This window comes from Stegastes partitus, unplaced genomic scaffold, assembly GCF_000690725.1.
Source record: "Stegastes partitus isolate 25-593 unplaced genomic scaffold, Stegastes_partitus-1.0.2 Scaffold405, whole genome shotgun sequence".
Classification (NCBI taxonomy): domain Eukaryota; kingdom Metazoa; phylum Chordata; class Actinopteri; family Pomacentridae; genus Stegastes; species Stegastes partitus.
Window position 1 is genome coordinate 101,113 of NW_007578136.1, and position 22,284 is coordinate 123,396.

At 43.8% G+C, this 22,284-nt stretch overlaps 1 protein-coding gene across 1 annotated transcript in view; it reads right to left on the minus strand.

The window, feature by feature from the left end:
• The window catches only part of adam12a (ADAM metallopeptidase domain 12a), an 80,275-nt gene that overhangs the window by 24,543 nt on the left and 33,448 nt on the right, over positions 1–22,284 (minus strand). The window contains exons 4-9 of the mRNA XM_008285506.1: positions 14,975–15,053; positions 10,782–10,858; positions 8,460–8,646; positions 2,107–2,172; positions 1,548–1,619; positions 976–1,145 (exon numbers count right to left, since the gene is read on the minus strand). Coding sequence (XP_008283728.1) covers positions 976–1,145; positions 1,548–1,619; positions 2,107–2,172; positions 8,460–8,646; positions 10,782–10,858; positions 14,975–15,053 — 651 coding nt within the window. The remainder of the gene's footprint in view (positions 1–975; positions 1,146–1,547; positions 1,620–2,106; positions 2,173–8,459; positions 8,647–10,781; positions 10,859–14,974; positions 15,054–22,284) is intronic.

Below are 22,284 nucleotides of genomic sequence, written 5' to 3' on the forward strand. Positions count from 1 at the left end.
GTCCAGTTAAGTCCAGTTGCTACGATCAATCTATGAGAACACTCCCATTAACCATCTAATCAAATATATTTAAAACTGTATTTAAACTCTCCTTTGCAGTGGTTCTTCAGCATGATTACATATTTGACCCAGCAGATGTTGTCATATTTCCAGAAGAACCAACATGCAGGATTGTTTTTTGTGACAAAGACTCGTGTTATAATTCTAGGAGTTGTATTGGAAACTCAAGACTGCCACGACATGCGTGATCTTTACAAGTGTATGTAAAGTCAAAGGAACCAAATGAATGCTTTTACTTTGGTATTGGTAGTATTTATGTATGATTTTTTGTGCAGGACTTTTACTTGCAACGGATTGTTTTTACACTCCTGCATTGATTCTTTCACTTAAGCAAAGAAACTAAAGACTTCCATCTCATCTGCTCACCTATATACCATTATCATCTATGCAGAATATGTCTAGTCTCTCTGTAAAAGTATTTTTTTCTCTTTTTTCAGTCTTTCTGCCCATTTTCCACTTTGCATTTTAAACTAACACAACATGTTTTTTATGAAAGAAAGATGTGGATTTGTTCACATTTTTATGCAGTCAGCATTTCGTTGGTATCTCATGAGAATGTTTTTTTTTTTTTTACAGCTTGCAAATGGCAAAAGACTGACTCAGGAAAGCGTTTTACAAGGTAGGAATTTAAATTTACTTTGATCAAACAAAACCGTGACTGCTGGTTGTGGAAAAAAAATCCAAAATGCCCTTGCCCTTGGGTAGCTCGAAAATAAAAACAGCAGTCACACTACAAAACATCATATTTCACTTTGCTTGAAATAAATAAAACCCACTCTAAGCATTACTGTGTTGTTTGTTTTGACTTTGTGCAATTTTGTGTAATTTTCAGGGGGGAAAAAAAACAAACCTTTCAAGCAACTGATACGTCCTGAACACAGTTATTGCGTTTGTTTGCTGCAGTGACGGACCCACCTGATGAGCTGGGCGTTGTCGTGTGGCTTCTGAGGCAGCAGCTTCACCTTCCTCCAGTCGAGGAATTCGTGCAAAGTGGTGAAGGGGTCCTGGGTGATGGGACACTTGTCCACGTCGCTCCACACCTCCAGGCCCACCAGAGCCACACGGATGTTCAGAGCCCTGTAGAACTGACGGCAAGAAGGAAGAGAGAGACGTAGCTTCAGCTTTATGAACGTTTTCTGTTACCGGCTTCACTGTACATTACGTATTAAACACAAATTCTATAAAATAGTCACTTTAATAAAAAGGGGCTCTGAAGAAATGCTTAAACATTTATTAACGCGCGACTTTCCGCCTGAATAAATCGCCTCTTTTCGCTCCTGTTTTATTAAACCGCCAAGCCCGCCGCACGATCTATTACGCCGGCCCCCTCTTCACCAACATTCCTCAGCCGAGTTATGAAATTGATCATCCGTTCATAATCTAATCAGCCCCCCGCTCGCAGGTCGGTTAAATTTCAGCGGGCTCGATGTGACCTCTAATGAATCACATTCCAACACTGCGTTCGCCTCTTTTGATTCAATTGTTACCTTGTCCACGTAATTGGCGATCTCAGCCAGCCGCTGCTTGACCTTCTCCATGTCCTTGCCTTGCTTCTGAAACTGAACAATATGGACAGAAAGGGAGAGAGAGGATAAAGCGAGGAGAGAAAGAGGTGATCCATGCTGTTGAATGTTTATTGTCATCAAACACAGCGTTTGGGCTGAATTAACGTTGTTTCGGTCTTAACTCCTCAGCGGCGCTCAGACTAGAAAGATAACCCCAACCACCTTGTCTTGTATCTAACGTTTCATCAGCCTCCAAAGCGTGACATTGACCTACATGTCTGAAGCCGGCGAGGTATCTGCTCTTAGCTCTCTGTGAGATCTTAAGATGTGAGATTATTCATGAAGAACTCGCCTCATTTGTGAGTCAAGTGGCCAAATGATGTATTCGGAGTAGAGTGTAAAGGACGGATAAGTGGCCACATCAGAGGCGACAACAAGCCAATCTTATCTGTGTCTCCAGGTGAAAGTGGGAGATTTAGCATATGACCCGTGAGCCTTTTTTTTTTTTTTCCCCCGAAGAAACCCGGCGACCTCCGCTCACCTCTCTGTTGTCGGCCACGATGATCAGCTCCACGTACTTGGTTGTGGTCTGGACGTGGCGCTTGTGCTGGGAGAGAAAGTGACAGGAAGGGGAAAGAAAAAAGGGAAGGTGACACAGATAGGAGAAAAGGCAGAAAATGAGAGCGAGGACGGAGAGCGAAAATGACAATGTGATGAAACAGCAGATGAAAAGAAAAGGGGGGAGAGGAGAGAGACATTAGGAGGAAGCACTTCGCTGCAGTTTTCTGGAAAGGGCAGCCGAGATTCAGTAGGTGGCAACGACGCACGGCTTTTCACCTGAACGGCACAAAAGGAAGCAGGGAAGCAATCAGCTGCCCTTCATGTCTGACCCAATAAGAGGCGCTAAGGTCACACAATCTAATGGCGCTCTACAGGAGCGAGCTTATTAACTAATAAATCAGTGTTTTTGGACAATGCTGCAGGCAACGTTGCTTCCAAAAAAAAAAAAAAGAAAAAAAAGAGAGAGAATGTGATATGTAAAGTATTGATTTATGGTTCTGTTGCAGGGACTCCACCTGCATGCTTAGTGGGATGTGTTCATACAACCAAACAGGACAAATCCAAAATGCGAGTTTTCAAATCTTCCCCTTTTCTTTTGCGTCTCTTTTGGTTCGCTCAAAGATTTTCACAGTTCTGTGCTTTGAATTGGTGGGAAGAATCAGAGGCAGTGAATTATGGGAAATAAAACATTTTCATTTAACAAGGTTTGAAAGACGAGGTATCTTAAAATGGAAAAAAAAAAAGACGCCATTTTTCAGGACTGGAAACTGTAAAAACAAAAAAAAGAAGCCAGATTTCAGCTTAAAAGTTTACTATTTCATTAAAATCCCTTTATCCTACATGTCTCGACATTTACAGTAACTGAAGTGTGTATGAAACAAAAAAAAAAATACTGTAATTGAATGCATGACAACAGTTCAGGGGCTTTTTGGATCTACTAGATTGAACTGCAGGCAGAGCAGATGTAGAACAGAATGTAAACAGTTAAATATCTACAGTAAAGACACCATATTGTCTGGTATTCCACCAGTGGAAATTCAACAAATACTCAAAAAACGTAACCTATTAGATTTATAGCATTTTACTTTCTTTTACTGTATAAAAGATATTCTGAGTTCTGTCTACTTCCTGTTTCCGTGGAGGTGCAGGATTTTATGCTGCAGCGCAAAACGAGGCCACAGAGACTAAAGATGTGCCAAAAGCAAAAGACGCCCAGAAACGTCTTGGACCTCAGGGGGTTAAACTGGCTGCAGATTTCCTAGAAAAGGCTGATTGTATGCGATTGATAGACTTGAAGGACGGTGTGTAAAAATCAACAAAAGGAAATACAAAACTAAATGTCTTGAGACTCTGTGAAGCTCTACTAAGGCATAACATGTTTTTTTTTTAGCTAAATGGACACGAATAGCCAAACTTGCAATGCTGAAAATAATGTTAGCATTGGACGGCTTTCATCGTTGCTTTCCATCTTACTTTGTGTGTTTGTTTGCTTACATTTGCTAATGATCATTAAACACATCGTGCAGTCAGGACTGATGGGGACGCCGTAAACACGTCTTGAACTAATTGTGTTGACTCAGCAACGGTTTGGAGGGTCACCGAAGAAATCCGTCAGTGAAAATGTAAAACAAAGTACGGAAACAATGCCGATCTGGGACACTTCCAGAGCAAGACAAACACAGCTCCCGGCCATGCAGCAGACGCTTCTTTCATGCCGTGCTGGGCAGCGAGTCGCTTTCGCCGCATGTCGTGCTGCAGTCTGTTTCACCTGCACACACAAACACACTCCCCGCACATGCTTTGCTCTTTCCACTCGCACGCTTGCAGATCCTATACTATCCTGCTGGCTAAGGGTTCTGCCTTCACGCCATGGCCCTCTTTCAACCTGAGCCTCTTTATCCTTGCTGGCCTGGCAGCCTGGATCCTCTCTGCTCTTATCTGCCTCCTCCATAGATAAGCCAGGATGGGCAAGTGTGCTTCAAATGTACCCTATGGTGATTACCGAGTCTCTAGGAGGCCACTGGAGACGACACACACACACACATGGACACTATGTTCAGACAACTCAGCGAAGAGCACCCCTGTTCCTGAAAAGAATCCAGTGAGCTGGAGCTGCAGGTGTGAATTTTACAACACGTATTTTTTTTGACTCTATAAACCTGAAACTTCTACTGGAGCATGAAAATAATGGTGACTGCATCCAGATTTCCAGCAGATTTATATAAAGGGAGTCTGCTACTGCTGACTATCATCATGTATTTCTAACATCTACCGACTCTTTTAAAGTGGAAACAACAATAATTCTTTCTTCTTCCCTTTGTTCATGCTTTGCACAGCGTGTCGCAGCCTTCATAAAGCAAAAACTGAATTAAAAGTGTGTGTATCTTTTGGGCTTTTTGCTGTTATTTACAATAGAGACAGGCATAAAACAAGCAAAGGAATAAAGGCATTTCAGCCCATGTGGTATGCACCTTAAACACTCGGTTATCTCGTCACCCCATCAAGCGCACCTTTGCAATCTGATATTCTCCCCTACACACAAGTGAACCTCCATGCTCAAGCTCTGCAGTTTAGTTCAGGCAGGCATCCAAATGTTCTTTCAATACATCGTCCACTCCAGGAACTGTTATGATCTGTTTCAGCCACAAGACAGACAGAAAAAAACGCACGTCGTTAACGTCCGACGTCTCGGACAACCCCGAGACGATGTATATTTGCAGGAACCCGCGCTGTTGATGTGCAGTTTCTGTCGGCTTGCCAGCGTATCTCTGTGCTCTTCTCTACCCCATCTGACTCTCATCATCCAGGGGCACTCTGCCAACACACCTCTTTATCTTTAGACCCTCAAGCAGGGCACATTGCAGCTTATCAAAGCGGCAGCGTGCACACCCCGGTGCCCCTGTGCAGCATGCTGAGGTGAACTCGCTTTGCCTGTCGTCGAGTACAGCACATCAGACTTTATATTCAGGTGACTGGAATTCGAAATATATATATTTATTCTTTACTATCTCGTCTGTTTGCTGTTTTGTTTTAATGCCACCTCCCTTTATACGTCTGTCTTCACTCAGCAGTCGAGACGATTGCCCGTCTAATTCTTTTCTTGTTGTCTTTGGAAGGGCAGCGTTTTAAACAAATGTAAGAGAACATTGTGATCAGATGAAGCAAATTAAAAAGAAAAAAAAGCCCTCTTATGTCAGAGAATTAGCACATCGTCCTCGTACATGTATAAACTGTCAATATGAGTCCTCCTTTGTTCCGATCCCCCCTTTGTGTCTGTCAAGCAGGAACATCTGCATTGTGCTGTTGTCAGGATTCATTTGCTTGCGCTGAATCTTTACAGCCCTCTTAACACTTGAGACAATGGACGCTACCAAAGCCAGAACTTTAATCACAATCAGAGATCGGGCTGTACAAGAAAAACCTCAGAAAACCCCCCGTTACTCAGCGAGCACGTAGTAGAAACCAGTACGGATGGAACGTCTCAGCCAGCAAACCCATGTGTTTGGTGCGTTTCCAGCATTGATCTCAGTGTTTCCTTAATGATATGATTGCAAATGTAAAAAGTCAGTTCTAACTAAACGGAAAGTCCCTTGTTTTTGTGCTGCATCATGATTATATTATGCCTCCATATGAGTTCTTGTCTGCGTCCTGATCTGGTAAACCGGATCATGTTTGTCCACCTCCTGCCTTCCAGAGTCTGTGTTTTCCACTTATCGGTGCTCATCATCTTTAAAGCCCTATCCCCCCTCCGAGGGTAGAGACGCTCCGGGGGCACGGCCCGTATGATTTATCTCCACGCTGTGTGCGGGGGGTTGAGTGTAGACGGGGTGGGCTGTCCTAAAAGCAATCGGTTTAAGTCTGGATGGACGGGTCGCGCCGGTTCAGCCTGAGCTCACGTTCAAAGCAAACGTCGCCACTTAACAGTCAGCGTAGTTTCCACGAGCGTTTATCAGCTCGGCTCTCCAGAGCACTAATGGACGCCCCTGGATCAAATGGAGGGGATAAGTGAATAATTCAACAAGTAGCAGCTTTTTTAAAATACATATACCAGGCCACTTACCAATATCTACATTACAAATGATGTGTAGAGAGGGTTGGAGTGAGGTTTATTCTTATTCTGCGCTCGCAGGCTCTAAATATAGGTTATAATAGATAGAAAACATTTCTCACTTTGGCTGGCAATTTTCTGTCTTCACGCCATTTGTAGGGCAAAGTGTGTCTGAAGGACTGCAAACTCAAAAGCAAAGCAGTGAATTAGGTTAAAATGTAGGAAATCTATGGATCCTTAAGGTACTATTGAGTCTAAGAATGTAAAGAATGCACATCGATTAGGAATATTACAACCATCAACCTGCTGTGAGTTGCTATCCGTTGCAGCAACACACAATATCAAGCATCAACAGCGGCCCGATCATAGACACAGTACGCCTATGAAAGCTATTTTCTAAAGGATTTAAGGGTTTATTGATTGTACTCACTAAAGCGTTAACAGAGATATAGAGTTTATCGATTTACGTGCAGCGGCCCGTCTATAGCGAGGCGGCTTTGATCAGTTTGACCCGCTGAAGGCCCTGTGAAGTCGAAATTAGTTGAAGATCTAAGATTGAAATACATTTTGTTCTACCTGATTAATCAATTTGATTTGTTGGAAAAAAAAAAAAAAACAGGAGGGGCCACTGTTGCTTAGGATTGAAGCCTCTCAACCCCCAAACCCATCCATGGGTTTGAAAAGCATCCATCCATCATCTATATACACCTTAATCCTCACTAGGGGGGCTGGAGTCTATCCCAGCTGACTCAGGGTGAAGGCAGGTTCACCTGGACAGGTAACCAGTCTATCACAGGGCTACACTTAGAGACAGACAACCAAGCACACTCACATTCACACCTACGGACAATTTAGAATCAGCAATTAACCTCAACATGTTTCTGGACGAAGCCGGAGAACCCGGAGAGAACCCACGCTGCACGGGGAGAACGTGGAGACTCCACGCAGAAAGACGCGAACCGGCGACCTTCTTGCTGCGAGGCAACTGTGCTAACCACCGCCCCACCTTGCAGCCTGTTTGAAAAGCATATTTGTCTTTAAAATAACCCAGTTTCTGTCAGAAAAATTAGCTAAAAAATCTGCTAAAAGTTGTGATGTTTGATCAGAATCCCTTTATTTTACATGCCTCATTCATAAAAATGCACCAGATCAAGTAAAAAAAAGACAAATTCAGTGCTCGTAAGTGCAGCTGAGAAGCCACGAGACACTCGGCTGCAACCAACAGTCACGTGACAAGAAATAAACAACATTTAGAATGAAAATAAGCAGCATGGTAAGAAACAAAACATGTTAACAGCAGGGCAGCTTGTCAGAAAGTGACAGGAAGTAGTTGGAGTTAAGAAACACGCATTGTTTGTAGTCTATTCGTAACATGTGGAGCCCCTACAGTCAACTCCGACTACAAGCTTTAGCAAAAAGGTACGTTTTCAGCAAAATCTTAAAAGCAGAGAGGATATCTGCCTCCTGAACCGATTCCACAGGAGAGGAGTCTGATAGCTACAGGATCTACGTCCCATTCTGCTTTTAGAAACTCCAGGAACCAGTAAGCCTGCACTCAGAGCGCAAAGTGGTCTACTGGGATAAGACGGTACAACAAGTTCCTAAGGATACGATGGACCTTGGTCATTAAGGGCTTTGTATGTGAGGAAAGGATTCTAAATTCTACTTTGGATTTTATAGGAAATCAATGAAGAGAAGCTGATATGGAGGGTTTGTAATATCTCCTGCTGGTTCCTGTGGTTCCTGCAAGATTTGGATTTTTTTCAGAGAATTACTGGGATAAAAGGGAATTACTACAATCTACACTAGAAGTAAAAAAAATAAAAAATCAGCATCACTCAGAGGGGATGTTGCTGATTTTGAGCCTTTCAGACAGGTGAACGCAGGAAGTTCTGTCTCATGTGTAAGTCATGTGTGAGTTATCCTCTTCAACAATAACTCCAGTGTTCCTCCGAGTCGTGCTGGAGGCCGTCCAGAGTAACTATACGGTTAGATAGCGTGTTTCTAATGTGTTTAAGGCCAAATACAACAACTTTAGTTTTGTCTGAGCCCACGGTAAGTAAAAAAAGGAGCAACACAAAGAAAGTTCAACAGTGTGAGGTGGCGACCATAACCCACAGCGTCTCTGTTTCCAGTCGAACCTCTGCTGCATGTCAACCCCCATCTCGCCCAAACCCTCGTTTTCTGTTATGTCTGTACTCTAAATTTAAGAAATAAAAAAAGAAAAAAAGAAAAGGAGACCTTTGTAGCCGCCGGTGCAATGTAGACAGTTTAATAATTCTTACCCTTGTGCTGAAGGCCCTGAACGGACCGCCGTCTGCATGCGAAGTGGGATAGGATATGTTGAAATCGTGGCCGCAGGTGCCAGGAGCAAACTTGAGGTGTTCAGCTGTGTAGATCCAGTGAGTCCCATCAGAGTGATCGGCACACGGTTCCAGGACGAAAGATCTGCCTCCAAGAGATATAAAACCCCTGCAAAGAAAGAGGAAGAGGCTCTCAGAGGTTCGAAGGAAGGAGAACGCTCATTTGGCTGAATGAAAGTGATCCCGACTCGTGCGTTACATCCCATTACGGCGAGAAAGGGCGATACATCATTAGCTATGAGTGTGCTCGTCGGCCGACATCACGCCGTGTAATAATGGAGGCCACAACTCGAATTAGCTCCTCGTGATCAAGTGGCAGACATCGTTCACGGCGAGCAGCAGTTTATTTTACTCTATCAACCATGTGGTCTTTGTTTCTGCTTTCTCATTTTGTAACGGCAGCCTCGGTGATTTAAAGTGACATCCTCCCGCAGCGAGTCTGGATAAACTGTGAGAATCTCTTAAACCTTGCACAATATTCACATCCACATGAACTCATACGAATCCCCTCCACCACCACCACCACCCCCACGAGCCTGAGCACTGCCAACCCAAACTATTTGTCTCTGAGAGCAGGTCAAGCAATGTGTAGCTCCGCTGTCAAGAAAAGTTCCACTGATCGATCTGCGTGCAGACAGGTTGCAGGAAAAAAAAACAACTAAAATAAATAAATAAATAAGTATTAGGACCGAGGTCGGCGGCGGAGCTTCGCGATCGGCTAAATCACTCTGCCGAGGGTGTAGATGTTTCTGGCTGGTGTATGAAAACATTCCTGATGTGTGTCCAATGATATTGCTGCAATCATTACTCCTGTTTGACATTTGCAAACAGAGCGTTTCCAACAGCGAAGCCCCTCACAGGATGTCAGGTTTGCTGCTTTCCAGCCGTATATATACAGAGTGTCATCTAAGGTTACTGATGCAGCAAAATTTACGATTTAGTTACGCCGCGCTGACCGAAGCAAGCGTCTAACTAAGAGGTTTTTAAATAAACCAGCAGTTTTACCACCTCAGTTAAGTCATCGGAACTTGGCGGTGAAGCCAAACGTGAGCACCAGGAATACTGGTACTAATCCACCTCCTCGCACAGAAAAAAAAACTGAGTGCATGTTGATCTGTTTAGTTTACAGTGGGGCAGTTTAAAATGGGCATTTTTGTTATCAATTGCAATATTAAGTTGTTGGTGACTTGTGACTTTTAGACCCAAAGTACGGAAGCCGAGAGCGGTCGTTTTCCACGACTGTTCTTTCTTCGCCGTTTTCTCGAGATAACAAGTTAATTTTCTTGTTATCTCGGGATAACAAGAATCGTTTTCTCGTGAAAATGAGATAATTTATCTCGAGAAACCCAACTTCATTTTCTCGAGATAACGAGATAGTTGGTGTTTGTGTTAAATCCATCATCTCATGATGATCCTCGATCTGACATTTTCAGTCCATTCGAAGTCACTGCTGCACTCCAGAGCGTCACTCGTTTCTTTGTAAACACAGGCATCAGTATCCAGGGACAATTATCTTGTTATCTCGAGAAAACGAACGCCGTTTTCCCGAGGTAACGGAATAGTTATCTCGTTATCTCGAGAAAATGCTGTTTAAAAAAATCTTTTATTTCAAAAAGTTCTACCCCTTCATAGAAGAAGGTCACATCTTGACAACAGCAGGCACGACCTCATCATCATTATGAAACTGGCGACCACGCAAATAAGATTCAGTTTGGGAAGTCAGACGGTGCAGGTCGGGTCAGTCAGGTTCCTTAAAGCCACATTCGGCTGCTTCTGCTACCTGAGCTGTGTGGATGTTGTCCTGCAGAAACAGCATGCGAGCTTGGAGTTCTCCTCTACTTGCAAAAGAACTGATGACAAACACTTGAGTTTTTGTGGACAGCGATATAAGGCTTTGTAATATACCGTCATGCCCCAAAACAGGAGTTACGCCCTTTGTTTCTGGGTGAGGCAGAGAACTTTTGAAGCACCCTCATGTATACAGCAATAAAAACAATATAGGCATGCTTTACATGTCCACATACTCAGCTAGGAATATTTAGTTATCAGCATTGAAAGAACTTTGTCTCAACAAAACACGTGCATCATGACTTGCAGTTTGCTCAGGAAGACACGTGACTAGACTTGGACTTGAATCCTCTTTTAAAAAAAAAAAAACCCCGAGACTCGACTTAAAATAAAATTGTCAGGGAGAGCGTGTTCTGACTAAAAACATGGAGAACAGATAGCGTCTGACACACTTACTTAATCCCAGCGCAGGTACTGAGGCTGACATCCGAGTTGACATGACCCTCCACCTCACCGTGGTAGTAGCAGTTTGCCTGAGGGGGCACAAATCAGACAACTTAGAGGTTTAAAATGCAAGACTGGAAGAATATCACGGCTGTGAAATAACACACGAGTTCAGGCTTAAGCACTGTTCAGCTGCACCGGTCCCAGGTGTTAACTGTGAAACATAAGTGAATTAAGTGCAGGATGTCGTCTTCTGCCAGGTTAGCAGAAGCGAGTCCCTCTCATCACCACCGGCTAATGATGGCTCAAGTCTAAGAGTTTCACATTTCCCTGCACAAGCTTTGCTGCTTTCTGCTGCATTCCCAGGTACCCACTTTCATGGACCACCTGTCAAGCTGCAGCGGGGAGTAAAGAAAGTGAATTAAGCCTGTGTTTATTGAACGAAGCCTGGCAGCGAGAGGGCGGGGAGGAAGCGTCTGGTTTAGAGAGAAAACAGGCCTTCTGCTACAGTCGGAGAGCTTCGCTCAGGTGAGGTCTGACCGACAGACCTTCTGCCACCCTGTTCTGGAAAACAAGGAAATGGGAGTTTTCCACCCCACTTTGACTGCCTCTAAATATAGCGAGCAGGCAGTAAATGTCTACGTCTGGCCTCCTTCAAGGTGGCTAACCTCCAGAGGCTGCTGATTTTGCATGTTGGGTGTCTCAATGGGTTTCTGGTATTAAAGGGAATCCTTGCCTAATCTTGCATCACGGTGCTTCCTCGCAGTAATCTTGTAATGATAATCCAATTAATGTTTTCTCACTTCTGACACGAGCAAGTTAAAACAGCCTCGCTAAATAGAGCCTTTTAGTCTCGCCACCCAAGTTAGGTTGAGGTTCAATGGGATTTTTTTTGAATCAGAATTCTTAAAAATCTCCTAATTTAATCAATTTTCGTTTGAATTTCAAGCAGCAAGTTATAAATAACTTCATATTTAAAGCTGCATTCGTGAATATTTATATCTAGCATGGCTTGAATAAGTAACTAATGTTGGAAAAGGGCCACATGCAGTGACAAAAACACCTTTTTAGCAATGGTCTTTCTACACAAATGAATGTTGGGTCGATACCAATTATCCACAACATTAAAACCAGCCACCTAATATTGTGTAGGTTCCCATCGCGCCACCAAAACACCTCTGACCCATTGTGCTATGGACACAGGACCTCTGAGGGTGACCTGTGGACATTGCAGGTTCAGGTAGATTGGGTTTGAGCATTCCTCTGATCGGGATCTGGGGGGATTTGGAGGCCGGATCAACACCTCGGGCTCTTTGTTGTGTTCTTCCAGCCATGCTTGAGGTCCACTGTCCTGCTGGCTGCTGAGAGTGGTGTGTTTAAGTGACGTTACATCCACATGAATGGCAGAACTCAAGATTTACCAGCAGAACATTGCAAGAAAAGGATCAATGTCATTCATCAATCCACCAGTCTGATTGGTGTGTATTGAATCAGTAACACATCTTCAGACGCTAAAGCTGCTTCATGTCTACTGGCTGTGTGGTTATGTCTTCCCCAATGCCCACAACAATACCAAGTGATGTGTTTACAAGTTGTTCTGTTGTCTCCAAAGTGGCAGAAAACAACTCTTTTCTTTTTGCTAATAACAGAGTAGAGAAAGAAATATTTGACAAAAGACTTCAGGAAGCGCTCCCTTGAACGCTGTTACCTACTCGGACACTTTCTGGTGGTGTGCTGGAGGAGAACGATCCATTACGGCAAAGCGAAATGGTGCAAAGACAGGATGGAGCGTTATATGAAATATGAAATTTTAGTTTAGTGGGGAGGAGCAGGGCTGGATTTAGTACACTGAGTTAATGCTACCACCTCATGTTTCTTTGATGAGATCATGACTGTGATGCATCGATATACGGGATATGAATAGACTTTTCTGCAGACAGAAATGAGAAAGGAAAGTGCTTACACATTCATATCTGAACTACGGAGGATTAATAACTAATACCCTGATTATTGAGGGAGACAATCCTGGGTGTGAACATTACATTGTTTATCATTAGCATGCATTTATTATTCAGAGTTAACACCTTAACGTCCGCGGAGGTGATTCATATTCCCAGCGGACGGCTTCAGTTACAGCACATGGCACTTATTTATCGTGCTGCACGTGGACTTTTAAATTTAGTGAAAAGGGGAGAGGGCGTAAAGCAGATCGAGGGAACGGAGGGAGGGCTGACTCATGCTGAAGTCACTCCCAGCAGTACCTTGTGTTTGACACAGAACTGAACCCGCAAAGATCCCTTGCCCAGATCACTATATCAGTCTCCTCCCTGCCGGCAGGACAAATAAATTAACTGCGGATCAGTCTCAAAAGATCTGCTTGTTTCCAGGAAAAAAGATCCTCCCATGAAGAGCTGGCTGTGGTCATGGGAGAGGAATGAGAGGAGGGGTGGAGGTCAGAAGATGTCCACAGGTTTCTCGTCGATTTATCAGCGAGGTGCTGCCGGCCTGCATTTCACAGGTTTTTATTTTTTTTCATTGGAATATAAACTCAGTTGTCGGTCAGAACAACACATATCACCTCCTGAAGTGCTGATGGACATCCTCAGTTATTGCTAGTGCAGTGCCAGCTGCATACATTGGACTTTGATGATGTTGCCTAGCAACAGGAAAGTCTTAGGCTCCTCCCACTTGCAGCCAAAAAGGACCCCCCTCAAAAAAACAGCTACCGCTGATCGGAATTACCTCAAACTTGGCACGACACTGCCTCAAGTCCTCAGCTACACACCCAGCAAGTTTGAAGCGAATCGGATGCACAGTTGTCAAGATATGCGAAGAACAGTGTGACATTTTATTTATTATCATCCCTACATAAATACTACAACACCCTAATTGTTAATAAATAGCTTTTGCTAATGCAAACCCACTCACCCAACCCTTCTAACTCCAGCCGTGGACTCAGCATCCACCCCGAGCTGACCCACCACAACCCCTTCATTGTCTTTACGCTCTGGAATGGCAGCAATTCTGATGAGCTGGCCGAGCCCCACCAGCGACGGTCCAGCTCCGGTCTCACAGCAGTCTCAAGCGGAAAATATTGTTCATTTTGCTGTGTGGGTTGGACATTATTGAATTACATTAATCTCATCTTTTGCGGATTTTCAGCTATAAGTCGGCCGGGCGTTTGGTACACAGACATCACGGGCTGTTTATTATGATGCATTTCCTGTATCCGCACGAAAATTAGCCATTTAATTGCAAGCTGCAGATGATCAAATCCCTGAAATCAGGAAAGCTGCTGGAAGCTACACGGCACAGAAACCGCTCCACGTGCCTCGGCTGCATCATTTATTACAGCATGCTGCATGCTATAACCCCCAAACCTCAAAATAATTATTTCAATAGGAGGGTATTTCTGGGTCCATGGAAGATGTTTTCAAAGACCCACGGTACTTAAAAGCAAATGAGCTTAATGAATATAAGCAATATTTATCGCAGCACAGTAGCAAAAGGTACAACTGTAACTTAAGAAATAATTAGTTGACCAGAAATATGCACGTGTCCAGACAAACCTTGAACATCCTCCTTGATTTGGATTCAAAGTCGATGATGCAAAATGACGAGTCTTTCGACAGACTTCACAGATGTATTTTAGATAAATACGCTATCTCCATTTACAGGGGCTCATGAATCCACTGATAGGCGTTGAATATTTCACAGTCAATGTGGCTGCTGAAGTGCACTTGGATGTTCACTAATTCAATATTTTTCTTGCAGAACTGCATAGCAAACCATTTTTAGGGCTGGTTTTAAGCTTATCCATTATGAAAGGAAGTGAGCTGTTCCCTCAAAACCGAATCTATTCTCTGACCTCTGTTCGCCTCTTATTTCATCAAATATGAATCTGCCGGCTGAAAATGGGCCCACTCACCTGCGCGGACTTCTTTATGCGCAAGACTGCCCAATTCCAGGTGGTTTAAAAGTGAGTCTAACTGCAATATCAATTTTTCTTTTCTTCCTCGCCGACTCCCGATATTAGCACAATGAAGCGGAACCGGTCCGGAAAGGAAGAGCTACACAAAAGGCCAACATTCATAAGAGGTGCCGGGCGGGTAATATAGAAGAAAAACATCACAAATTCAACATCATAATTTTATTGTGTCACCTTTAATCAAAAAAAAATGAAACAAACAGAAAATGAAACATACCGTGAAGTTGGGAGGGCCTGTGACCGCGCTGCCATCTTCCAGGTAATGGGTTTCTGTATAGTTACTCGCAAACAGCCCCCTAGAAAGGATAAACAAAGACAACAAGCGCTCAGGAGTGAGCCTAAGGGGCCTCATCCAACAAAAATCAATCACAATGTCTTAAGCCATTCCACCACTGCCAGACCTGCGTGGAAGATAAACAGTCTGATGCGATTTGAAACTTAACCCTGCTTTAGGATGGCATAAATTGCACCGAGCAGCTGTCGGCGCCGAGGAGGAAAATAGATTTTTAAAAAAGAGGCTGCGGTGACGTTTTCCATTAAACCGCTTTCACGCCGCGTGCGTGCGTGCGCCGGCGAAGAAGCGCTCGATATCAATCCATAACTCATTGCATGTGGTACAGCGGAACAGTAATTAGCGTACGCGCTGCAGACAATAGCAGGTAAAGAGCTGATAGACATAATAGTGAAGCCATTTTTAGTTACAGATGGGAACAAATAATGCTGGATTTTATTGTGCTGAAGTATTAAAAGAGTGTTTCCCCAGTGAGTTAAAAACAAATAAAATAAATCAGCATTGGGGGAAAAGTGAGGGTGGGAAACTCAGCGTACCTTCAGATTTTATTGCACCGGAGGGATTTTGTTGGACGAGTTTGTTCGAGTGAAACTGACCACGCATTGTGATGTTGTCAACATATTCAGATTTCTTGGAGCTCCAACATTTGATCAATGTTGGAACCATTTCTCGTCAAATTGTGCTGCTGTGTTCGTAGATCGCTTCAGTAACGTGGTTAGGACGTACAGGATTCAAACACAGATATGAGCTATATATTACCATAATATACACTGTGTGGAAGGTTGATATGAAGCGGTGCCACATGTACATTTAAAGAGATTATTTCCCCCAAACAAAAGACGCAAAAGAAGGCAGAGGAGTAAATCCAGCTTATATGTGTGTCGACTCAGCAGGGATAATATTAAATGAAGTTGATCTGCAGGAGAATAAACATTTTAAAAGCAATACGACGCCTGCATTGAATTCCATTATATTCTGAATTTGCACCTGGCGCCTGAAATAAAGGCAGAAATTGATGCAAAAAAGGCACAGATAGGTGCATAAAAATCCACCGATACGCAGGAAATGAAGTGTTTGATGCTCAGAACTTCCTGGAGGAGAATCTTTGCCCAAGTGCCAACCTAATGAATCTCTTTATAAACACTGTCAACTACTTACGCCTCCCTACAGGAACGCAAAGGTGCAACAAACTGGATGGAATTTGATTGTTACCCACTTGACTCAAGAGAGGAAATTGCAATATTGCGGTAATGAGGCACCTGCCACCTGTTTGTTGTCTAATCCTGGCAACGCATCGACTCGTCTCCGTCAACGGTTGAGCAGCATTTCCAGGAGCAAACTCAGTCGTGTTTTTCAGCTACGGTTGCTGCATAGCCGAAGGCCGACGGCGCGTCATTAGCAGCATTAACATCGTTGTCATTGTGCGTTAAGCGTGCTGACGTTTGGCTCAAAGCATCAACAGGCTTCATGCAGTTGCTAGCATTGCTGTAGATCAGGGGTCTCGAACTCTGGTCCTCGAGGGCCGCAATCCTGCAAGTTTTAGATGTTTCCTTCTTCCAACACACCTGATTCAAATGATCAGGATCGTTATCCGGCTTCTACAGAGCTTGATGATGAGCTGATCGTTTGAATCAGGTGTGTTGGAAGAAGGAAACATCTAAAACATGCAGGATTGCGGCCCTCGAGGACCGGAGTTCGAGACCCCTGCTGTAGATGCTCATCCTCAACTCAAGGTACAGGTATGGCCAAGCTTAGGATAGGCTTTGAAGAATCTAACACTAAACTATTTTGCAACAAGTCCTTCAGGAACCAGCAGCCTGCAAACCTCCCAAAGCCTCCTGCGGCCGTGTCAAGCCTATAGGGTACAATCATGGGGTAAGCACACCAAATAACCTCTGAACCGTGCTCTCCTGTCGCCTCGCTGCAATAACAAAAAAACTCGGTACCATGGCAGCCCTGCTGTGATGCTGGCTGCTCTTCTCACCACCTCCAGAGGTTACTGGCGGAGGGAGGTGGGGGTATTAAGCAGCGGATCAACAGCAGAAAGAAAGCAACAAATGATCCAAAAAAACTACGTGAACCCCCTGCCCGGGTTGATTATTGCAGCATGAGCATCTGTATTTGTGTTCGTGATTTGTACAAGCCAGTGTCTGTCCTCTATGTGTGCATGTACTGTATACACAGCATGCACATGTACAGTATTACACTGCAGGACACCAGCAGATGGTTGGCTGGTGCTAATCCACAGCAGAGGAACAAACCTCAGCAGGCAGCTGGATTCTCTTACTGACCTCACCGCTGACAACCCAGCTGGGAGTTTCAGCTGTAACAACCTGGGGAGGGGGGGTTATTTTGTTTGGGAGCTGTCAGCATGAGACACAATGCTTCCCCGCCCTCCGGTCCTCGACAGAGCCAAAGAGCTGGTAATAATCATCGGATCAAAGCGAGGCCAAAGAGTAAAGAGAGCCAAATAAAATGATGTGTTTCGTCAGTCTTAATTAGGTCTGCGCTCTCGGTTGGACACACAAACCCAACATCTGCCCCACAAAAGACAATCTAGCGTGGGGAGTGTGTGCGTCTGCCTCGCCGCTCGACTGCAGGAGTGTGGGGATGTAAAAAAACATGTTGCAGACACCCATGTGTCATCCATATGTGACTTTTGCGTTACTTTTTGTGACTTTCGGTGAATGAGGAGGTTTATTGTGTTCCTCACACAGGAATCATACCTATAAAGTTTCCCGTCACTGCAGGGTGTGTTTTCAAAAAAATATATACGTTAGCCAAGGTCACCGATGTCTTTAACAGAGTCGTCTGCTTTCGAGGTAGCCTTTGGCGTCTACTCGCTTCAGCTGACTCTCTCGAAGTCTGGAGCATCCTTGACTGCACTGGCAATAGGTCCGCAACGAAGGATCGCTTCCAGAGTCGATTAATCTTCCTCGTTTAGTGGATTCACTGTTTGGTCTGGGAAGTAGTGAAAAATATCGATCCCACAACTCAAAGATGTCCAGTTTACTGTCCAAGAGGAGCAGAAAAAAAAACAGAAAATACTATTTTGGGATCAAAATAGTTGAAGATTATTCTAATGGCTGACAACTAATAGATCAAACAATGAGTCATTGCAGCTCTCTTTAAAAACAGAGTCCACGAACAACTCCATTTAGAAAGATGTGCTGTGTCTGTCATGCACTAACTCATGAATCCAACACTGCTGCAGTCGAACTACAGTAAAGCCAACGTGTTTGTCATTGAAGAAAACAACTGATGGCAAAATGACTGCACAGATGTTGGAAAAAATAAAAAAAAACTAGTCCCATTGATCAGCAGAAAGAAACTAAAGTACACATGATGCAAAGGAAGGACAAAGAAAAAGAGGAAATTTCTTCTAAAAACCCCGGAAGATATCTGTTTAATTGGCCCAACTGCCAAAATGATCATTTTTCGTCCCTCATCACCGGCTTTAAGTGCGTTTAAAGGGGTTTTTAATGGCCAGGATGAACACCAGGAGTAATTACAGTGATCAAACCCTCTATAGGCGTGTGAACGTTGTTTTAGGACAGATTTAAAATCCTGCTCTAATGGAGGAGAACATATTGAAATACCAGCAAAACAAAAGAATAAAAAAATACCAACAGTGCAGAAACACACACAGCGAAAACCTTCCAGTGCATGGCGCCCAGCTGACAACACTTATTCAACCTTTATTTAAACCCAGAAACACACCGAGGCATGCAGGCCTCATTTACAATCGCGGGCGCTCGTTATCCGCGCCGAGCAAACGAACCACCAGCCAACTACATCATGTGTCTAATTCCGCAAAGCCACTCGGCCCACATGTCCGCGGCGGCTCAATATTTATCAATCAGTGGGGAGGTAATGAGGCGTGGGCAAAAGCGAGGGGACGGAGGGTCGCGCCCCCCTCCATTTAAAATGCATTACCCCACAGGACGGGCCTCCTGCAGGGCTCCGTTTGACTGACACCGAGTCGCATTGGAGGCAAAGGCACCGCGAGTCCACGAGATTGCACACGCCGACTGTTAATGCCACAGAACCGGCCCGAAAGCGAGAGGCAGCCTGACACCGAAACAACCACGACGACTGCAAATATGACACAGCGGGAGGTAAATATGGCTGAGTTTTTGTGCTGCACGAACTTGCATTTGTTTGTTTGTTAACTTCCCTTCATCAGTTAGACAGGTACAAATAATTACAGTTGTCATGTTCGCCACCTTGTCACGCTGCTTCCGAATAATTTTTTTGGAAAGAAAACGCGTTCGGTGCCGGGAAGAGTTGGATTTGCCTGTCAGTAGGTTTGACGACGGCAGACAGAAAGGCAATGAAGTCACTTCAAGCTAATCCTGAATTCCAGCAAACTAAATGTCACCGCTGTGTTCCCCGTATTAAATAATCATTCTCCTTCTCTCTGCTGCTGTATCTCTCTTCAACGTTGTCAGCCTCTTGTGACTGTCTTTGTGTGGAATAACACCAGGGTTTACACAAAGTCTTATCTAAATGGAATATATACAATAATAAATCACTCATTCCCTGTTGTGAATGTTCTAATTGGGAAAACACGACGGCGCTAACCCTGATAAATCAATCTTTTTTGCTGCGTTATCAACAGATTCCATCTTTTTGTCACATGTGGTCTTCGCTGTTAGTGTTCGCTCTGCTTATATGTGAGGAGTGTAAACGGAGAGGCGTGTGAGCGTGTGAGATGTATTAATTGAAACAGGCTTGATAAATTGGAGTTGGGGCCTAATCAATCAGCAGCAAAATGGAGTAGATGCATGACCTCAAAGGAAAGAAGTCCTGAATGTCAAACATTGCACTTGGCAGTCATGCCAGAGAAAGCGTTTCTGAGCTTTTATACGCCATTAAAACATCACTTTTCTGTGAGTATGACACTGTCGTACATGCAGTCTGAAAGCTTGTAATGCGATTATGGCAATAACCAAATAATAACGAGAGCCGAGCTCAAGTCACGCACAGGCCGTAAAAACATATTCTCAGCAGCGGAGAGGAGATTTCAAACTGCTTGGGACACTTTTGATCAGATCTTGGAGGAACAACAAACACTGAATTGATTATAAGACTTCAGGCCAAGAGGATAAACTTTATTGTGAGAAAGAAAGATTTCCCAGCAAAACTGTTATCAGGTGGAGTAACGACAGATTCAGAAGTACGGGGGAAACTACACAATAGTAGGTCAAAGCTCATCCTCCATGCTGGGAGCATCACAGACTGTACGATGAGGCAAGTTCAACAAATCCAGGATATTGTTTCATGATCTGGCTTCACTAAACCTGACCGTTACCACGAAGCTGGTTGACAACTCGTTAAGTCAAATCAGACTTTCTGAATCTAGCTTATCACCAGTAAGGACACATCCAGAGCTGAATATTTCTCACAAGAAGAACAAATTAGAGTCGATAGGCTCATCAATAGCCCATCATTAGGGCACAAGCAGATCTGATTGTAATTAATTGTGTGTATTCAACTAAATGTGTTGTTAGACGTCGGTTTCATTTGGTGTGTTAGACAGTTTTAGCCTTATTCGTTGGGCAGCAGCCCTGGTGGTGTTAACTGCTCCTCTCATTAAAGACCAAATATGAAAACACTATTCAAAGTGGTGCTTAATTAGTCTCTGTTTTAGGATTATAACTCCAAACAACAATGAGAAGAAAATTAAAACTGTTTGCAGTCAACAGGAAAAAAAAATCAGTGGAGTTCCCCTCCAATGAAAAAAAAATGTTTTTTGTCCTCGGTCCGATCTGAATCATTTAATATTTAGTGTCTGCCAATACTGAGTCCTAATCTGATACCATGTCCATTGATAATATGCACTTAGAGTACATTAAAGTTATTAAAATCGATCCAAAGTAAGACCATAGAAACCTTGCATATTAGGATTGCACTTCAGCTGTAGTACCTGCTTGTGCCACCAGGTGGAGACTCTTCAAGTTTAACACCATTACAATCACTTGGACTTCCGTGTTGGAAAGCACCCAACATTGTGGGAGTTTAGCTAACAACAGACACCATGACAGAGACTTTAATGAGGCTTAACGTCCTCTGGTTGGATGTTCCTACATAATGACTTGTGTTCTCCCACTTTGACATGTATGTGACAGCAAATGTAAACCAAGCATTGGGCTTAAACAAGAGCCAACACCATTTAGTTAAAGTAATAAAATGCCATGATTGGCTCCAATCCCGATCGTTAAAATCAACTTGGGACATCACTGAAATATCTGGTATCTATGCCTCTCATGGAAAGAAAATAATTTGCACTCTTGCACCCCTAAGAGACCCTCTTCTGTCCACACACCGAGCTTCACGTGTTCACGAGAGGAGAACTGGCTGGTAGGCAGATGGTGTTTTTTTTATATGCACCGATATCTCAAACATAACCTGGAGAAGGTCAGGTGTGCAGCACAAGTTACCATGGCGATGTAACCTGGTGAGAAATGAGCCAGCATCAAAAAAATCCAGGGTTAAATCCCAAGTTACGTCGCTAACCTCCAATTCTACTTCATAGTACAGGCCTTTGTTCTACGTGACGGAACATAGAACAGACTATTTTTCAGTCGGTGATCACAAATGGCCTTTCAGATTCCAGCTCTGTGGGACTCCCCGTCTTCCTGTCATAAGGTTGAGAGTAACCAGGCCGTATGTATAATTGAACTAAAGAAAGGTTAGCACGTCTGTGACAATAATGGAAGTACTTAAAAAGTGCTGCAGCTTCCCTTTTTTTTGTTGCATATCAATCGAGTATCCTTAATTGACCCGCTTCGACGGCTGCACCGGCACCACAGCCTTCATTACCACTGTTGGAATTCAAGCTGGATCAATGTACAGTGATTTCCCCGTCAGAGTCTCCGATATGTCTCATTAAACTCAGACAACCTAATAAGGGACTTCTGGACAAATCTTGGAGTTAACTATGATAAATGAGAGGCCAGGCATTAGGCCCCCGAAGAGCAAATAGCTCACCGGCCATATTCTGTAACGGAAAGTTATTTAGAGCAGATGTAAAGATAAACATTTAGAGCAGATGAAATCATCATCAAAGAATTACGTTTCTCGTAAAACTTAATCTAGGAGCTCCAATTAGTACATTACATTTCAACTGAGAGACTCGTGAGGCAATGTGGTAGTAATAATGTCGCTCTGCTTTTATGTGGCAAGTGGCAAGAACCCAGCTTCACTTGGAAAAAAGCAGGAGGCAGGGGGGG